The following is a 13,156-nucleotide window of genomic DNA, read 5'->3' as shown; positions in this document are numbered from 1 at the left end:
GCTTTTATTTAGAGACTATGGACTCCCTTTCTTTGCAGTGGAATGCTATCTAGCTAGATTTTTTAAAGGAGGAAAGTATCAGCAAAGCTTTCTTCCACACACCTATATCTTCTCCCTATTTTACGCTACTGAGATCATGCTATGGTCATGGAAAGGGACATTTGAGAACTTCATGCAAAGGGTAAAGCATAGTTACGGTCTTATTCAATGGAAAAACCCTTCAATGCGGAAACCCTTTAAAAGTACTGAGTGTGTGCCTGTTGGTATGAGCTTAGGTTATGCATAGTTGTGTTATCTCAAATCTAGGAGTCAAGCATTTAAATCAAAGATAGGAGATCTGGAAATTGACATAGCTGCAAGGGCAGGACAGTATCATGCTGCAAAACGGAAATTCTGTGGGTTTTCCCAGGTTGCTTCAGTTTAATAGTGCATCTGTAACTTCCATATAAGAGTATTTTAGTACCATTTCCTGAAGGCTAAGCCTCTGTCAAGAGGTCTTTTTTGTTGGTGGTTCTCAGGAGTATTCAAAAGCTATCATTTAGCTTAATTAATTCATGTTGTTAGAAACTGCTTTTACCTTAGAGTAGAAGCAGCATGATCTTGTCCATAACGTCTTTTTTCTAGATCTGTCTTTTCTTGCTGATTATGCTGTGATTTGCATAAAGGCTTTTTTCACATGGCTGTTTGCTGTGTTTCTCCTTCTCTCAGTGCCCCTTCTAATTTGGTTTTTTATTCCTAATTAACCTTTGACAAAAACCACCTTTCCTTGAAATGTATAGGTGCTGACTTACTGAAGATGTCCAAAGAAGATTTTATTCAGATCTGTGGGCCTGCTGATGGCATTCGACTTTTTAACGCCATTAAAGGAAGGTTTGTAATTGACTCTTCTTGCTGTTGCTGTAGCCTGTTTGTGACATGAATATCCAGCCCAGAATTTAAAAAGAATACTGTGCAGTGCTGTGGTTCTTGTGCCCTGTCACATCATCAGAATTTTGCTATGGTTAAATGGAAAGCTTGGCACTTAAGGACTCACATCCCCTGGATTCTTACATCTGAAGCCCATAACTACTGATAATATGCCTAACATGAAAATGGGAAGGAGTGTGTGCCTGTCTAAAGGGTTAAAATTAAATAAATTGTTTTGCCTGTAGGAATGTAAGGCCTAAGATGACTGTTTATGTCTGTCAAGAACCTGAGCAGAATCAATCTCATCTTCACCAAAAACGAGAAAATGGAGATGGAAATCTTTGTGGTAAGCATCCTCTCTTTTGGCAAAGATGCCCGTCTTCTATGAATTACATCAAGAGGGCTCCCCCCCACTGGCCTAGTAGCACCTCAGTCAAACACTCATCTCTAATAAATAGGTATGGCCTGATCCTGTTTAGTCACACACACCACACCCCCACACACAAGTAGGCAGGTATGTGTGGTAATGTTGTGTTAGCGCAGTAGTATGAATCTAAAATGTTGTGAAAACACTGTGTATACTTGCAGGGAGCCCTGGTAAGAATTGTAGTTGATAACTCAGTAAAGCGGGTCGTGCTGTTCAGATGACAGGCTCTTAGAATGTTTCACTTACTGAGAAGTGAAGGTATCTTATTCAGCCAGTCATTGATTAAGCAGGACTCAACAACTTTACTTACTTCTAAAAAGCAAGTCTTTTTATTGATATACTTCTAGTAAAATATGTGTAAATGCAGATTATCAAATCTTTAACACTTTTATAAAAACTCTTGTCAAAGTACAATGTATGTATTACAATGTATGCAGTAAAAGCAAGCAAGTCTTACATACTATTCAGTTTTAAAATCCAACTTCTAAAATATAACAGTCAAATTATTCTGATTCAGTTCAAAGTATCTAATTCACAAAGTCTAGAGTAAAGTATTTAAGCCATACATACTATTCAGCCTTTTCTGAGAGCCTTTTGGAAGGTTCTGATTCTCTGGCTGTACTGTGGCTGTATTTATACTGTTTCAAACTCATTAAGAGTGAAGGGAAATCTTTTATCCTCACTTTCAGACAACATTTTCATCCATCAAGAGGAATACATTTTATTCCCTCCATCAGATATCATGAGCAGTGCAGTAATGCCATAGTTACAGCTGCTCACCTCCCCATGACCATATATGGGCTTCCTTTCCTTTCAGTCTATTTTGCTTAAAGAATAAACACTCATTTCTGAGTTTCATGATCACATTATATACTTAATTTTTATACCATTCTCTTCATTAGGACAATCCTCATTAAATGAGACTACTTAGAAATCTGTAACACAATATAACTCATTGTAGCACTATATAACTCATAAAACACAATTATTGCTTACATTGTCACTTTGTGACCATTTGTAGCACATAGCCTTGAGCAAGGTTACAGAAAGCAAGGAAGCATATTACTCATATCCTTGAAAGGACTGCAGGAATCTTTAATGCCTTGATAGGACTGCAGGAATCTTTAATGTTATAAAAAGCAAAGTTGAAACTATTAATGCACTTTCAGTACATTAAGGTATCTTCAGTAGACCTTGAGGAGAGCAAAACTGTTCTGCCTTTGAGATTCAGCTGACAGCTGAGTCAGAAAAGGTGATTTTAGTTACATCTTCCTGACAGATAATGAAAGGTGCTCTGCTCTTCTCCCTTCAAGGACAAGACCAGAGTAAGTTAGTTAGTTAGCTCTTGAAAGAGCTGACCTTGAGATAATTCTGTCAGCCTGTTCTAAGGACATTTGCATTACACAGGCTTTTCATTACACAAACCTCTGCAGTTTTGTGGTTCAGTTTGCATGTTTATGTTCAAGCTCTACATGGAATTAATTCTGCACATGTACACAAAATACCATAATTATGTCAGAGACCGTGACATCAGCAGATAAGAATAGTCCTCTCCCATTTTTAATGTAAAGTGCCATTGTAATTACACCCAAATAGGTTAAACCATGTGCCACTACATAGTTCTATAGGATCCAAATCCCTCCTTAAATCTCATTTCCCCCATTTCCAGTCTTTAAAGTCTTGCGGCAGTGGGAGGAGACTGCCACCTGATGCTATGAACACTTAGGATTGTAATTTCTGAGACTGACACTTGGGCTTCTGGTTCAGTTTTCAGTTAGCCTCCAGGTTATTTCCTGCTCAGAATCTAGATTTGCAGTGCAATCCTAAACAAAGTTATACTTTCCTAAATCCATTTAAGGTTAGAAGGGTATAACTCTGTTTAGGATTGCACTGTCAATCTGGCAAGTCAAAGGCGGGTGGGTGGAAATCCCATCTTACCATGATCAGTGAATGGGTCCTGAACTAGCAAGTAAAAATGAGTATTGCTAAACACTGGAGGGCAGGAATCTATTGGTGGCAGTTAGCTTTGCATGCATATTGGGTTAAGACTGTGTTTGTCAGAATAATGGATGGCTGAAATTTATAGACAGCAGCATAAAAAAATGGGAAAGTCTTTTATGTAAAAGATGAAATGTGTGCTGTGATTTTTAAAAATGGAGAACCTGAAGGACCATCCTCCAAATTGCTCAAGATTTGAATGGCTCAAGGCACCTTACAGCCTCTGTGTGAACATTAAAAAGGTCAATTTTAGCCTCAGGCAAGTAACTTTCTGCTCTTGTCTTGGTTGTTTGCTGTGTGTTAAAAAAACAGCCACAAGAGATAAATGAGGGCTGTTTCAGTTTGCACCAGCTTAGCTGTTGCCTTGAATATATGCAAATCCCGGTACATTCTTACAGTGCCAATCTAAATGTTTCTCCTATTGCTATACCAGTATACCATGCCATCTTCTTAGAAGAGCTGACAACTCTGGAATTAATGGAGAAGATTGCAAACTTGTACAGTATTTCCCCACAGCAGATAAACCGGATCTATCGGCAAGGACCTACAGGAATCCATGTATTAGTGAGCAATGAGGTAAGGGTTTAACTAGAATACTTCACATCTGATATCAGGTATTGTATTCAAGCAACTTCTCTGACCTTTTCATACTAAACTTGGAGTGACCTTATCATTGTGAATTATGTGGGGTTTTCCCTGCACTCGAAGTTACTAAACCTTAAATACTGAACACCTTCCTCAGTTCAGCTCTGTGCATGTTTGTGTGTGTGGGTGGTTAGTGATGGGATCTTAACATGAAGAAACTGATGTTTATCATCACTTTTGCTCTTTTGTTTGTGTAAGAAATAAGAAATTTGCATTCACTATACTAGCAGAGAACAAGAAACCCTAAGGATAGAAGTTATTTACATTTTTCACCCATTAGTTTTAAATGACGTACTTGGAAGCCGCTTCAGAACCAAAGTAGATATAATTGCAAGAGATCTGTTAATCCTGTAGATTTTTAAAAATGTAAACTTTGTGAGGCCTCGGATTTGGGCCATGGCACAAAGAGGGGGTGGTGGTCAGTGCAAGTAGGGGAAAACGGGAAAACACACACAGTCACTCATATATATAAGTGCATGCTGCTCGAGTATTTCCTTGCAAGTTACAACTGCAGCACCACAATCCTGCCTCTTCACTACCACTTACTGTTATTATAGCTGCCATGCTTTTCCTGATATATTTTTTCTTTTTTTACTGTGTTTATCCCTCCTAATTGCCAGCAATAGCAGCCAACATCTGAGAGGACAAGGAAGGAAAACAGCTGCATAGTGCCAGCGTGGTGTAGTGGTTAAGAGCAGTGGTTTGGAGCAGTGGAGTCTGGTCTGGAGAACCAGGTTTGATTCTCCACTCCTCCACATGAGCAGCGGAGGCTAATCTGGTGAACTGGATTTGTTTGCCCACTCCTACACACAAAGCCAACTGGGTGACCTTGGGCAAGTCACGCTCTCTCAGCCTCACTACCTCACAGGGTGTCTGTTGTGGGGAGAGGAAGGGAAGGTGATTGTAAGCCAGTTTTATTCTGCCTTAAGTGGTAGAGAAATTCAGCATATAAAAAACAACTACTACTACTACTCTTCTTCCTCTTCCTCCTTCTCTTCCTCCTCCTCTCCTCCTTCTTCTTCTTCCTTGAGTCTAGCGAAGGAAAGAAAAGCCACTTTGATTAAAATAAGCAAGCATAAACAGTAGCTCTGTTGATCACCTAGCATGTCCCCGAAGCAACTGTCTGAGCTGGCAACTAAGGCTGTTGAAAAAAAAAATTCATTAAAATTCGGGTTCGGATTTATTGGCTGAATTTCCTGTACCGGTAAAGGTAGGAATTTGGGTTTAAATTTGGGTTTCCCTAATAATTCAGCCATTTAAACCCAAATTTTCAGGGTAGCTAGAAGGGACTCTCCTTGCAAGAACCCCCAAGTTTGGTAAAGATTGGGTCAGGGGGTCCAGAGTTATGGGGTCTGGAAGAAGTCGCCCCATCCTCCTCCATTGCAATGCATTGGCAAAGTGGTTGTGTTCAGACTCTTTAATGTGACCTTTGCAATGTATCTCAATGGGGAAGCCGGGCTTTAAACAGTGGAAAAGTTCACCCTGCACCTCCATCGAGACAAAGTGTATCACATTGTATCTCTATGGAGGCACTGGGCGAACTTTCCCACTCACCGTTTAAAGCCCAGCTTCCCCATTGAGATACATTACAAAGTACCCAGAATCCTTAACAAATTTGAACTATTATTAAAATCATTTAAAATCTCTGTAAGTAAGTTATATGGAATATTAGTACAAAAATAGGTTAATTCCCCTTTTCAAGAGAAATAGAATAAAAAAGTAGGTTATGAGTTGGATGAAAAGAAATGGAACTTTATACTCACAAAGGGTTTAAATTTTACAATAAGTCTTGCATTTAGAGAAAATTTATTTAAGATGTCACATATGTGGCATCTCTTCCCAAGCAGAGTTCAAAAAAATGTGTAACTTGGATAAAAATGCTAGTAAATGTTGGTATTGTGATTCAGCTGGCGCAGATTTTCTACACATGTGGTAGAGCTGCAGTAGAGCCCAAACATATTGGAGGAAAGTGATTGAAATCATATCCAGTGATCTTGAAATTGTTATTCCAGTAAGACCAGAAACAATTTTATTAAATTACTTTCCAGACAAACCAAAGGATATTTGAGTTATGTTTCTCCATATGTTAACAGTTGCTAGAACAAATTTTGCGAGAAACTGGAAAAGCAATAAATTCCCTGACTTAAATAACTGGCTCAACAAGGTTAAAGAAACCTATGCTTTAATTAAGCTGACGTACTATAATAATGATAAAAATACCAAAGAACTTGATGCTTGCTGGAATTCAACAATTTTAAGGATGGAGAAAGCATTCTAATGTGTAAATTGTAGAGAGGGATATAATAATAATGCGGATTTTAGTTAAATAGACAAATAGAGTATTATCTGATTAAGTGCTATGAGTATTTTAGTTATATTAGCGCTGTTTCAGTTTTGTTTTTTTAAATAATTTGTATCACCGTTATTTGATTTTTTCACAGTAATGATATATATAGGGTTTTTTCCTTTTCCTTTTATTGTAAGAATAAATGTTTCTAATAAAAAAGAGATACATTGCAAAGATCAGATTAAAGAGTCACAGCCACTTTGCCAATGCATTTCCATGGCGGAGGATGGGGGCGACCCCTTCCAGACCCCATAACTCTGGACCCCCTGACCCAATCTTTACCAAACCTGGGGGATCTTGCAAGGAGAGTCCCTTCTAGCTACCCTGAAAATTTGGGACATCTAACTGCACAAATGCCCCCTCAGGAGCCTCAGAAAGACATTCCTGAAAAAGCTGGATTTTTATCTGGCTTTTTCAGGAATGGCAAATTTGGCTTTGCCAACCTCCTGGATTTTGCTGACTTGGTAAACCCGAACCCAAATTTTACCAAATTTGCATTTATTCAGTATTTTTCTGGTTCGTGTTTTTTACCGAATCAACAGCCCTACTAGCAACCTCTGTGGCCCTTTCGAGGCTTTAAGAGGTTAACATGTGAGCTGGCCCTAATTCTGCTTTTGTTTTGAATGTATGCATATCAGTATGAAATAAAGTGTAATTGCATTCATTTTAATGCCTTTTTGGGTGGTATAAAATGAGTTACCTCTTTAGTGTCAGCAATCCCCCACTCCACTCTACTGCATTTAGGGGATTCTTTACTACCATCTGTTCTTATTTATACCAGCAATGCTTGTATTGCATCCCTCTCCAGCCTGTCATGCAGGCTGTGTGGCTTATAAGACACTGGCAAATGGTGCAGTCTTATGCAGTTAGTGCTAAGTAACTCTGCATAAGATTGGACTGAGAATGTTATAGCTAGTTGGTCTACTCCCCTTGTTTGGGGACAGCTGTGCAGATGGTGGAGGATGTGCTTAGCTTGCTTCTAGTGTGAGTCCCAGCTGAGGCTACTCAAGAGCAGGGGTTGGGAATTGAGCCCACTATACCAACCCCCAATCAAATGAGGCCACAGGTGTGAAACAATTCACACATTATTTATTGAAGAAATAGATTTTTGAAAGTCCCTGGGATTAGGATTGCTCCATAAAACATCTAGAAATGTGCTCTGAATATGAGTACAAAGATACAGATTACTTGGCCTAGTTTACTTGGTTTTACTGACAAGAATGGATCCAACTGTAAAAAGTTTCTAGAGTAAGAAGAGGATCCTGAATTCACTTTACAGCTGCTATAATGGATGTTGAACATTCTTGTATTCAGAGCTTGCCATGTAGCACTCTGTAGAGCAATATGGAGCGCTTATATAGCACTTGCCCAGCCTGATCTCATCAGATCTCAGAAGCGAAGCAGGGTCAGCCCTGGTTAGTATTTGGATGGGAGACCACCAAGGAAGACCAGGGTTACTGTGCAGAGGGAAGGCACTGGCAAACCACCTCTGTTAGTCTCGTGCCATGAAAACCCCAAAAAGGGGTCGCCATAAGTCGGCTGCGTCTTGACGGCACTTTACACACACACACACACACACACACACAGCACTTATATAACACTTCAAAGTGTTTAATAGATATTAACTCAGTAATCTTGGCAACAGCACTGTAAGACAAGTCAGTATTATTATTCCCATCTTGTCAGTGGGAGGCTATAAGGCAATCCAAGGGGAGACTGGACACCTTCCTTTTCCACTGCCTAGTTTCTCAAAAACTGCAGTATATCATCTCTGGAGTGAGAGGCCCATACAATACTTATCCCATGGCACTTTTCCCCATTTGATTCTTACAGTCTATCAGGTAAAATATATTTGTCTCTGTCACTCATAATTTGGTTCTCTTATAGCTCGTGCTGTATTTAAGTGAGCAGGACTTGGTTGGGCATAATTTTGTATAGTCAAAAGGTGAGGTTTCAGCACCACGAACAGTTCCTGCTGCCGCTGTCTTTAGGATCCTTTTGTTAAAATATTTTGCCGTAAAGTTTTTAGTTCCTTGTATAAACATTCCAAATATGGAAAGGAAATGAAAACGTTGGGAGCAGCTGTATCCAAGAATCCTAATGTAGTTGATTGTAAGGTGTCATATTATGCATTCAAATGTCAGTTTAGATTCCCCTAAAAGCTTGGATGGCCCAGGCTAGCCTGATCTCGTCAGATCTCGGAAGCTAAGCAGGGTCAGCCCTGGTTAGTATTTGGATGGGAGACCACCAAGGAATACCAGGGTTGCTGTGCAGAGGAAGGCACTGGCAAACTACCTCTGTTAGTCTCTTGCCATGAAAACCCCAAAAGGGGTTGCCATAAGTTGGCTGCGACTTGACGGCACTTTACACACACACACACACACACACACACACACACACACACACACACACACACGGTATATTCTCAATTATAGCTATTACTACATTACTAAAGCTTGGAATTAGTTATTGGAATAAATTTTGCAAATGGTGCAAATTCATGTCCACATAATTAAGTTTTCTCAATCAGTTACAAACACTGCAGTTTTGCTGTATTTTGTGTTAACTTTGCCATAGAATTGAGAGGGGGGCAAAAGGATACTTTGGCACTGAAAAAAAGCTCCCTCCTTTCCCCTTGAAAGTTTCACCTAGGGATTTCCTAATTTTTTAACCGTAAGTGTGTACCTATATATCTTCATATTTGTTTTGTACTGAAACCATCTTCACCCTGCTCCATAAAATGTGGGATGGATTTTGTATAATAGGACCAAATTCTGTCTTGGCGGTATATATGGCACAGAACTATCCTTGGTAATATTATTATTATTAATTCTGGTAGTCATCTTGGTCCAATGCAGAAGCCAAACACAACAGCCATGTAACACCTAATGTACTTTGGACCACAGCTACCACATGATTGTAATCTAACATGGAGTTAAGTGAGTTTAAATTATGCTGAAGCCAAGGTGTTTAACATGAATACTTCTCCACTGGATTGTGATCAAGGAACAGCCTTCTACGAGGCTAAACATTTATATATGAATCTTAAAATAATTGGGCAATATATATATTTTTGGGAACTCTGGTAGTCCATGTAGTTTATTAGAGATAACATTTGCTTCTAGATAAATGGGGACACTTCCTTCCTTCCAGCCAATTCCATAAACATCTGATTCATTTTTCTGTATGAGGATATTTGGTGTGAAAATCAAACAGTCTTTTCTAATTGTCCTGTGATTGCATGCACTAGAATAATTTAAGAAGCCTCATTGCATATGACTTCTGAGGAACATAGTTAAAGCAGGCAAAGCAAAGAGTAAGACTTCCATCAGCTCCAGATGAGGCCTGTGATTTTTATTCTGAAAGTCTCCTTACTGTCTCACTTGGATGGTTCTGACTCTTTTAACATTTGAATAGTCATGAAATGCTTTGAGGCAGTCTCTCTGGAAAGAGAATTTCCTTGTCCAGTTTTGGTGCAGAGTGGGGTAGGGTGTGCTTCATTAAATTTACAGGTTACTTATTAACAACATCGATTGCTTTGTTTTTGTGCTCAAGTGGCAGGGCAGCAAAAGTGATGCAAACAAAAGGCACCAAATGAATGTTCTTCATGCATCGTTAGACATGTGATGGGGGGCAGCATTGCCCTCAGTTTTACCAGATACGTGGTATTCCACTAATGTGGAAGGAAGCTTGGCTGAAAAAAATGTGAGTGGAAGGAATTATTGCCTGTGAATCGTCTAACACAGTTTTGGGCGGACCAAATGTGGTACGGCAAGGGAGGATGATGAAGTACAAGCTTCACTGGCATGTAATCATTTATGCCCTGTTACTTCAGTGGAGTTGGCAGATATACAGCCTCCACCACAAATGTCCTCCTTGAACAGTGTTGCAAATGAGGCTTTTTGGAATGTTTATCTCATTTTATTCCAGGGCCCAAGATAAGATTTTTTCTCTCTTGCTAAGTCAGAAACAACGTTTGTAAATATGTGTAAAATTTTGTCCATTTTCCAAAATGGGTTCTTTGTAGATGATTCCATTGACTTCAGGTTTATGGGAATCCAGCGTTACCAGACAGAATAAGAAAGGTACATGGACACTTCTGCAAGAATTGCTCTAGGATTCATTTCATGGTTGCAAAATGAGTCCTTCTCTCAAGTTAGAATGGGAGCCCTTCTTTCGGATAGGTCTCTTTAAGACTGATCTGTCTGCATTAAGGCTATCTTGATTGAAGCTGTAAGCTCGAACATGCCCAAGATAAATATCTTGAGGAAAATGTGTAGTTTTAAAAATATCATCATCATCATTACCTTTATTAGGCATTTACATCAGTATACATTAAAAATATCTTGTCATCTTTGTTTTTCATCCAGATGGTACAGAACTTCCAAGATGAATCATGTTTTGTCATCTCCACGTTAAAAGGTATACAGAGACACATATGTGTGTTTCTTATCATATCAGTTTTAAAATTGCTTTCAACTGGAATGAGTGTTGCAGTGAAGTTACTAAAAATTGGCAGGCATAAAACGACCACTACATGAGCAGGGTGAATCAGTAGTATACAGGACAATCCAATATGTTAAAAGTGGAATATTGACTGACACGAAGAGCTTTATGGGTTTCAAATTGAGTGGTAGAAACTTATAAAAGTGGATAAATGAGATTCTCACTGAGGTTCTGCCCCAAGCATCACTCATTCCATGAGTGTGTACTCATAGTAGCCAGATGGTGCCCTCAGTGCCCTCTTCAAAGAACCAGTAATGGTGCACAACCAGATGTTTTGCCAAAGAAAGAGGAATGGAAGGGCCTAAATCTTGTCTTCCATCTGAATACCTGATAGGTATGGTTACTGTTTTTTGAAAAAAGCTCCATGTGGAGGCAAGCTCAGCAGCTACACTGGGAAGAGAAACAGTGTGCACAACACTCCTTTGTATATATGGTTTATCGCTGAGGTTTCTCACTGAGGTATGTGTGCACAGAAACCTACTTTTGCACATATATGGCTCTTAGCTGGATTAAGACGTTAGTCTGCTGCAAGTGGTAGGGGACATGCAAAAGGCTCCACGAGAAAATGCAATGGCACAAAGCCAGCTCGCCTGCAAATCTTATTCAGAGCCATTTTATGGGCGTAGATAAGATGGAAATCTTGCTCTGGCTAAAAAGGCTCTGGAGGCACCTTCTGCTTCTCTCTAAAGAAAACATTCTCAGGCTGCCACATTATGTGATTATTGCACACTTGATTCTTAGCTGAATGTGTTCTTCAAGTAATTTTCATTCCAGTGTATTCAGTATTTTTAAAGATGTTGCAAAGTTCTTTGCCTGTGCCAGTATGAATGTATATTTAACCATTTCTATTGGTTGAAAATCTAGTTTTGTCTCTTTTTTTACTTATGATTATAGTTTGTTGCATATTATCTCTAAAACTGACTGTATTTTCTAGCAAGCCATGCAAGATACTCATTCAGTAATTACAGAATCATTTTATATAATGTTTACTGTACATCTGATGAAAGTACTGAATAATAGAATGTTAGTTAATTCAGAGGAAAAGAATCTTGAAGATGTCAATAAACATTGACAAAGTGTTTTCCCCCTTCTTCTACAGCTGAAAGTAATGATGGCTACCATATCATTCTGAAATGACCACCTTCTCTCATATCTATTGGGACTTTGAACAACTTTACACTGTGATGCCTATAACCCAAATCACTGCAACCAAGACTGGAAAGATAGCAAACTCATTTGGATAAAGTACTCTTGTTAACCGAATGACGTAAAAAGAAAAAGAAAACTTCATAAATTTCAAAGCATTTGGGAACCAGCAACGGGCTTCAGAGCTTGCGACCAATTTTCTACTTTTTTCTTTCCTTTTTAGGACATTTGAGTGGTATGACAATTTTGGTTCCTTGTTCAGAACCACATGCCTTGTTAAGGGAACCTTAATGCATAAAAGCCCTTAAAAGCACTTCTTCCAAATCACCAGTGTCTGGAATTGAAGGTTAAAAATCATCATCCTGGATACTTATATGGTTTCATTGGGTCCCTTAAATATTCCCTTCTCTTCCTAGACAAAGTATGTACAATCAGAAGTTGGCCGTGGATGTCTGCAGTTACTTATATATATTACTATATTTTGTTCTTTTCCTTAGTGCAAAAGTACTGTCCTTGAAATTCTTGGTATAAGTATAAAACGTGCATCAACTTCGGAGGAGGGTACTTATCTCTTGAAGAAATTGAAATGTTGAAATTAGTTACACTTTTTCCAAGAATTATAAATACTGGCAAGATAAAAATAACCAATAAGCTATTGCCTACACTAAAAGGGCTGGGAAAATTATGACTGGATAAAGAAACTTATTTGTGAAATGTTCACTAGTAAACACTTCAGGATTTTGAGTTCATGGAGAATTATCTGGTATTGATTTTAGTTGTGCTAGAACCCAGCAGTTCTTGATGGTTGTGGAAGGTTTCACATTACAACTCTAGGGCAGTTTCTTCCACCCGGATTACCCTCTGAGCCTTGTAATATGTGATTGTAGCCTCATAAGACTTGGTCACATTCTGTACTCAAAAGTCTTCTATGGAAAAAATTGTTTGAATACTTTGATTCTGAGTGCCTTTTCATAATGATTCTGTTGTCTAAATGTGTGTTCTTTTTCGTTGTTGTTTTTCTCATAATGATATTGTTGTCAAATTGTGTGTTTTTTCTTTTGGGTTTTTGTGTGTGTGGGAGAAGAGTTATTTGTGCAAGTGCCTTCATTTCCTATTTTACTAGCTGACCTGACTTCAAATGGTGTAAATTCTTTTCTGGTTAAAATATGTCCCTCTACATT

The 13,156-nt window shown here is 38.7% G+C and overlaps 1 protein-coding gene across 1 annotated transcript in view; it reads left to right on the top strand.

Annotated features, from left to right (window-relative positions):
• TFCP2L1 (transcription factor CP2 like 1) overlaps positions 1 to 12,043 on the top strand; it is a 65,033-nt gene extending 52,990 nt beyond the window's left edge. The window contains exons 11-15 of the mRNA XM_056861150.1: positions 780 to 870; positions 1,152 to 1,252; positions 3,765 to 3,907; positions 10,694 to 10,745; positions 11,929 to 12,043. Of these exons, the coding sequence (XP_056717128.1) occupies positions 780 to 870; positions 1,152 to 1,252; positions 3,765 to 3,907; positions 10,694 to 10,745; positions 11,929 to 11,966 (425 nt within the window). The 3' untranslated portion in view covers positions 11,967 to 12,043. The remainder of the gene's footprint in view (positions 1 to 779; positions 871 to 1,151; positions 1,253 to 3,764; positions 3,908 to 10,693; positions 10,746 to 11,928) is intronic.
• The last annotated feature ends 1,113 nt before the right edge of the window (positions 12,044 to 13,156 follow it).

The sequence above is a fragment of the Euleptes europaea genome, chromosome 15 (assembly GCF_029931775.1).
Source record: "Euleptes europaea isolate rEulEur1 chromosome 15, rEulEur1.hap1, whole genome shotgun sequence".
In the NCBI taxonomy this organism is placed as follows: Eukaryota; Metazoa; Chordata; class Lepidosauria; order Squamata; family Sphaerodactylidae; genus Euleptes; species Euleptes europaea.
The sequence above is the reverse complement of the archived record's forward strand: the minus strand, read 5'-3'. Positions and strand labels throughout refer to the sequence as shown.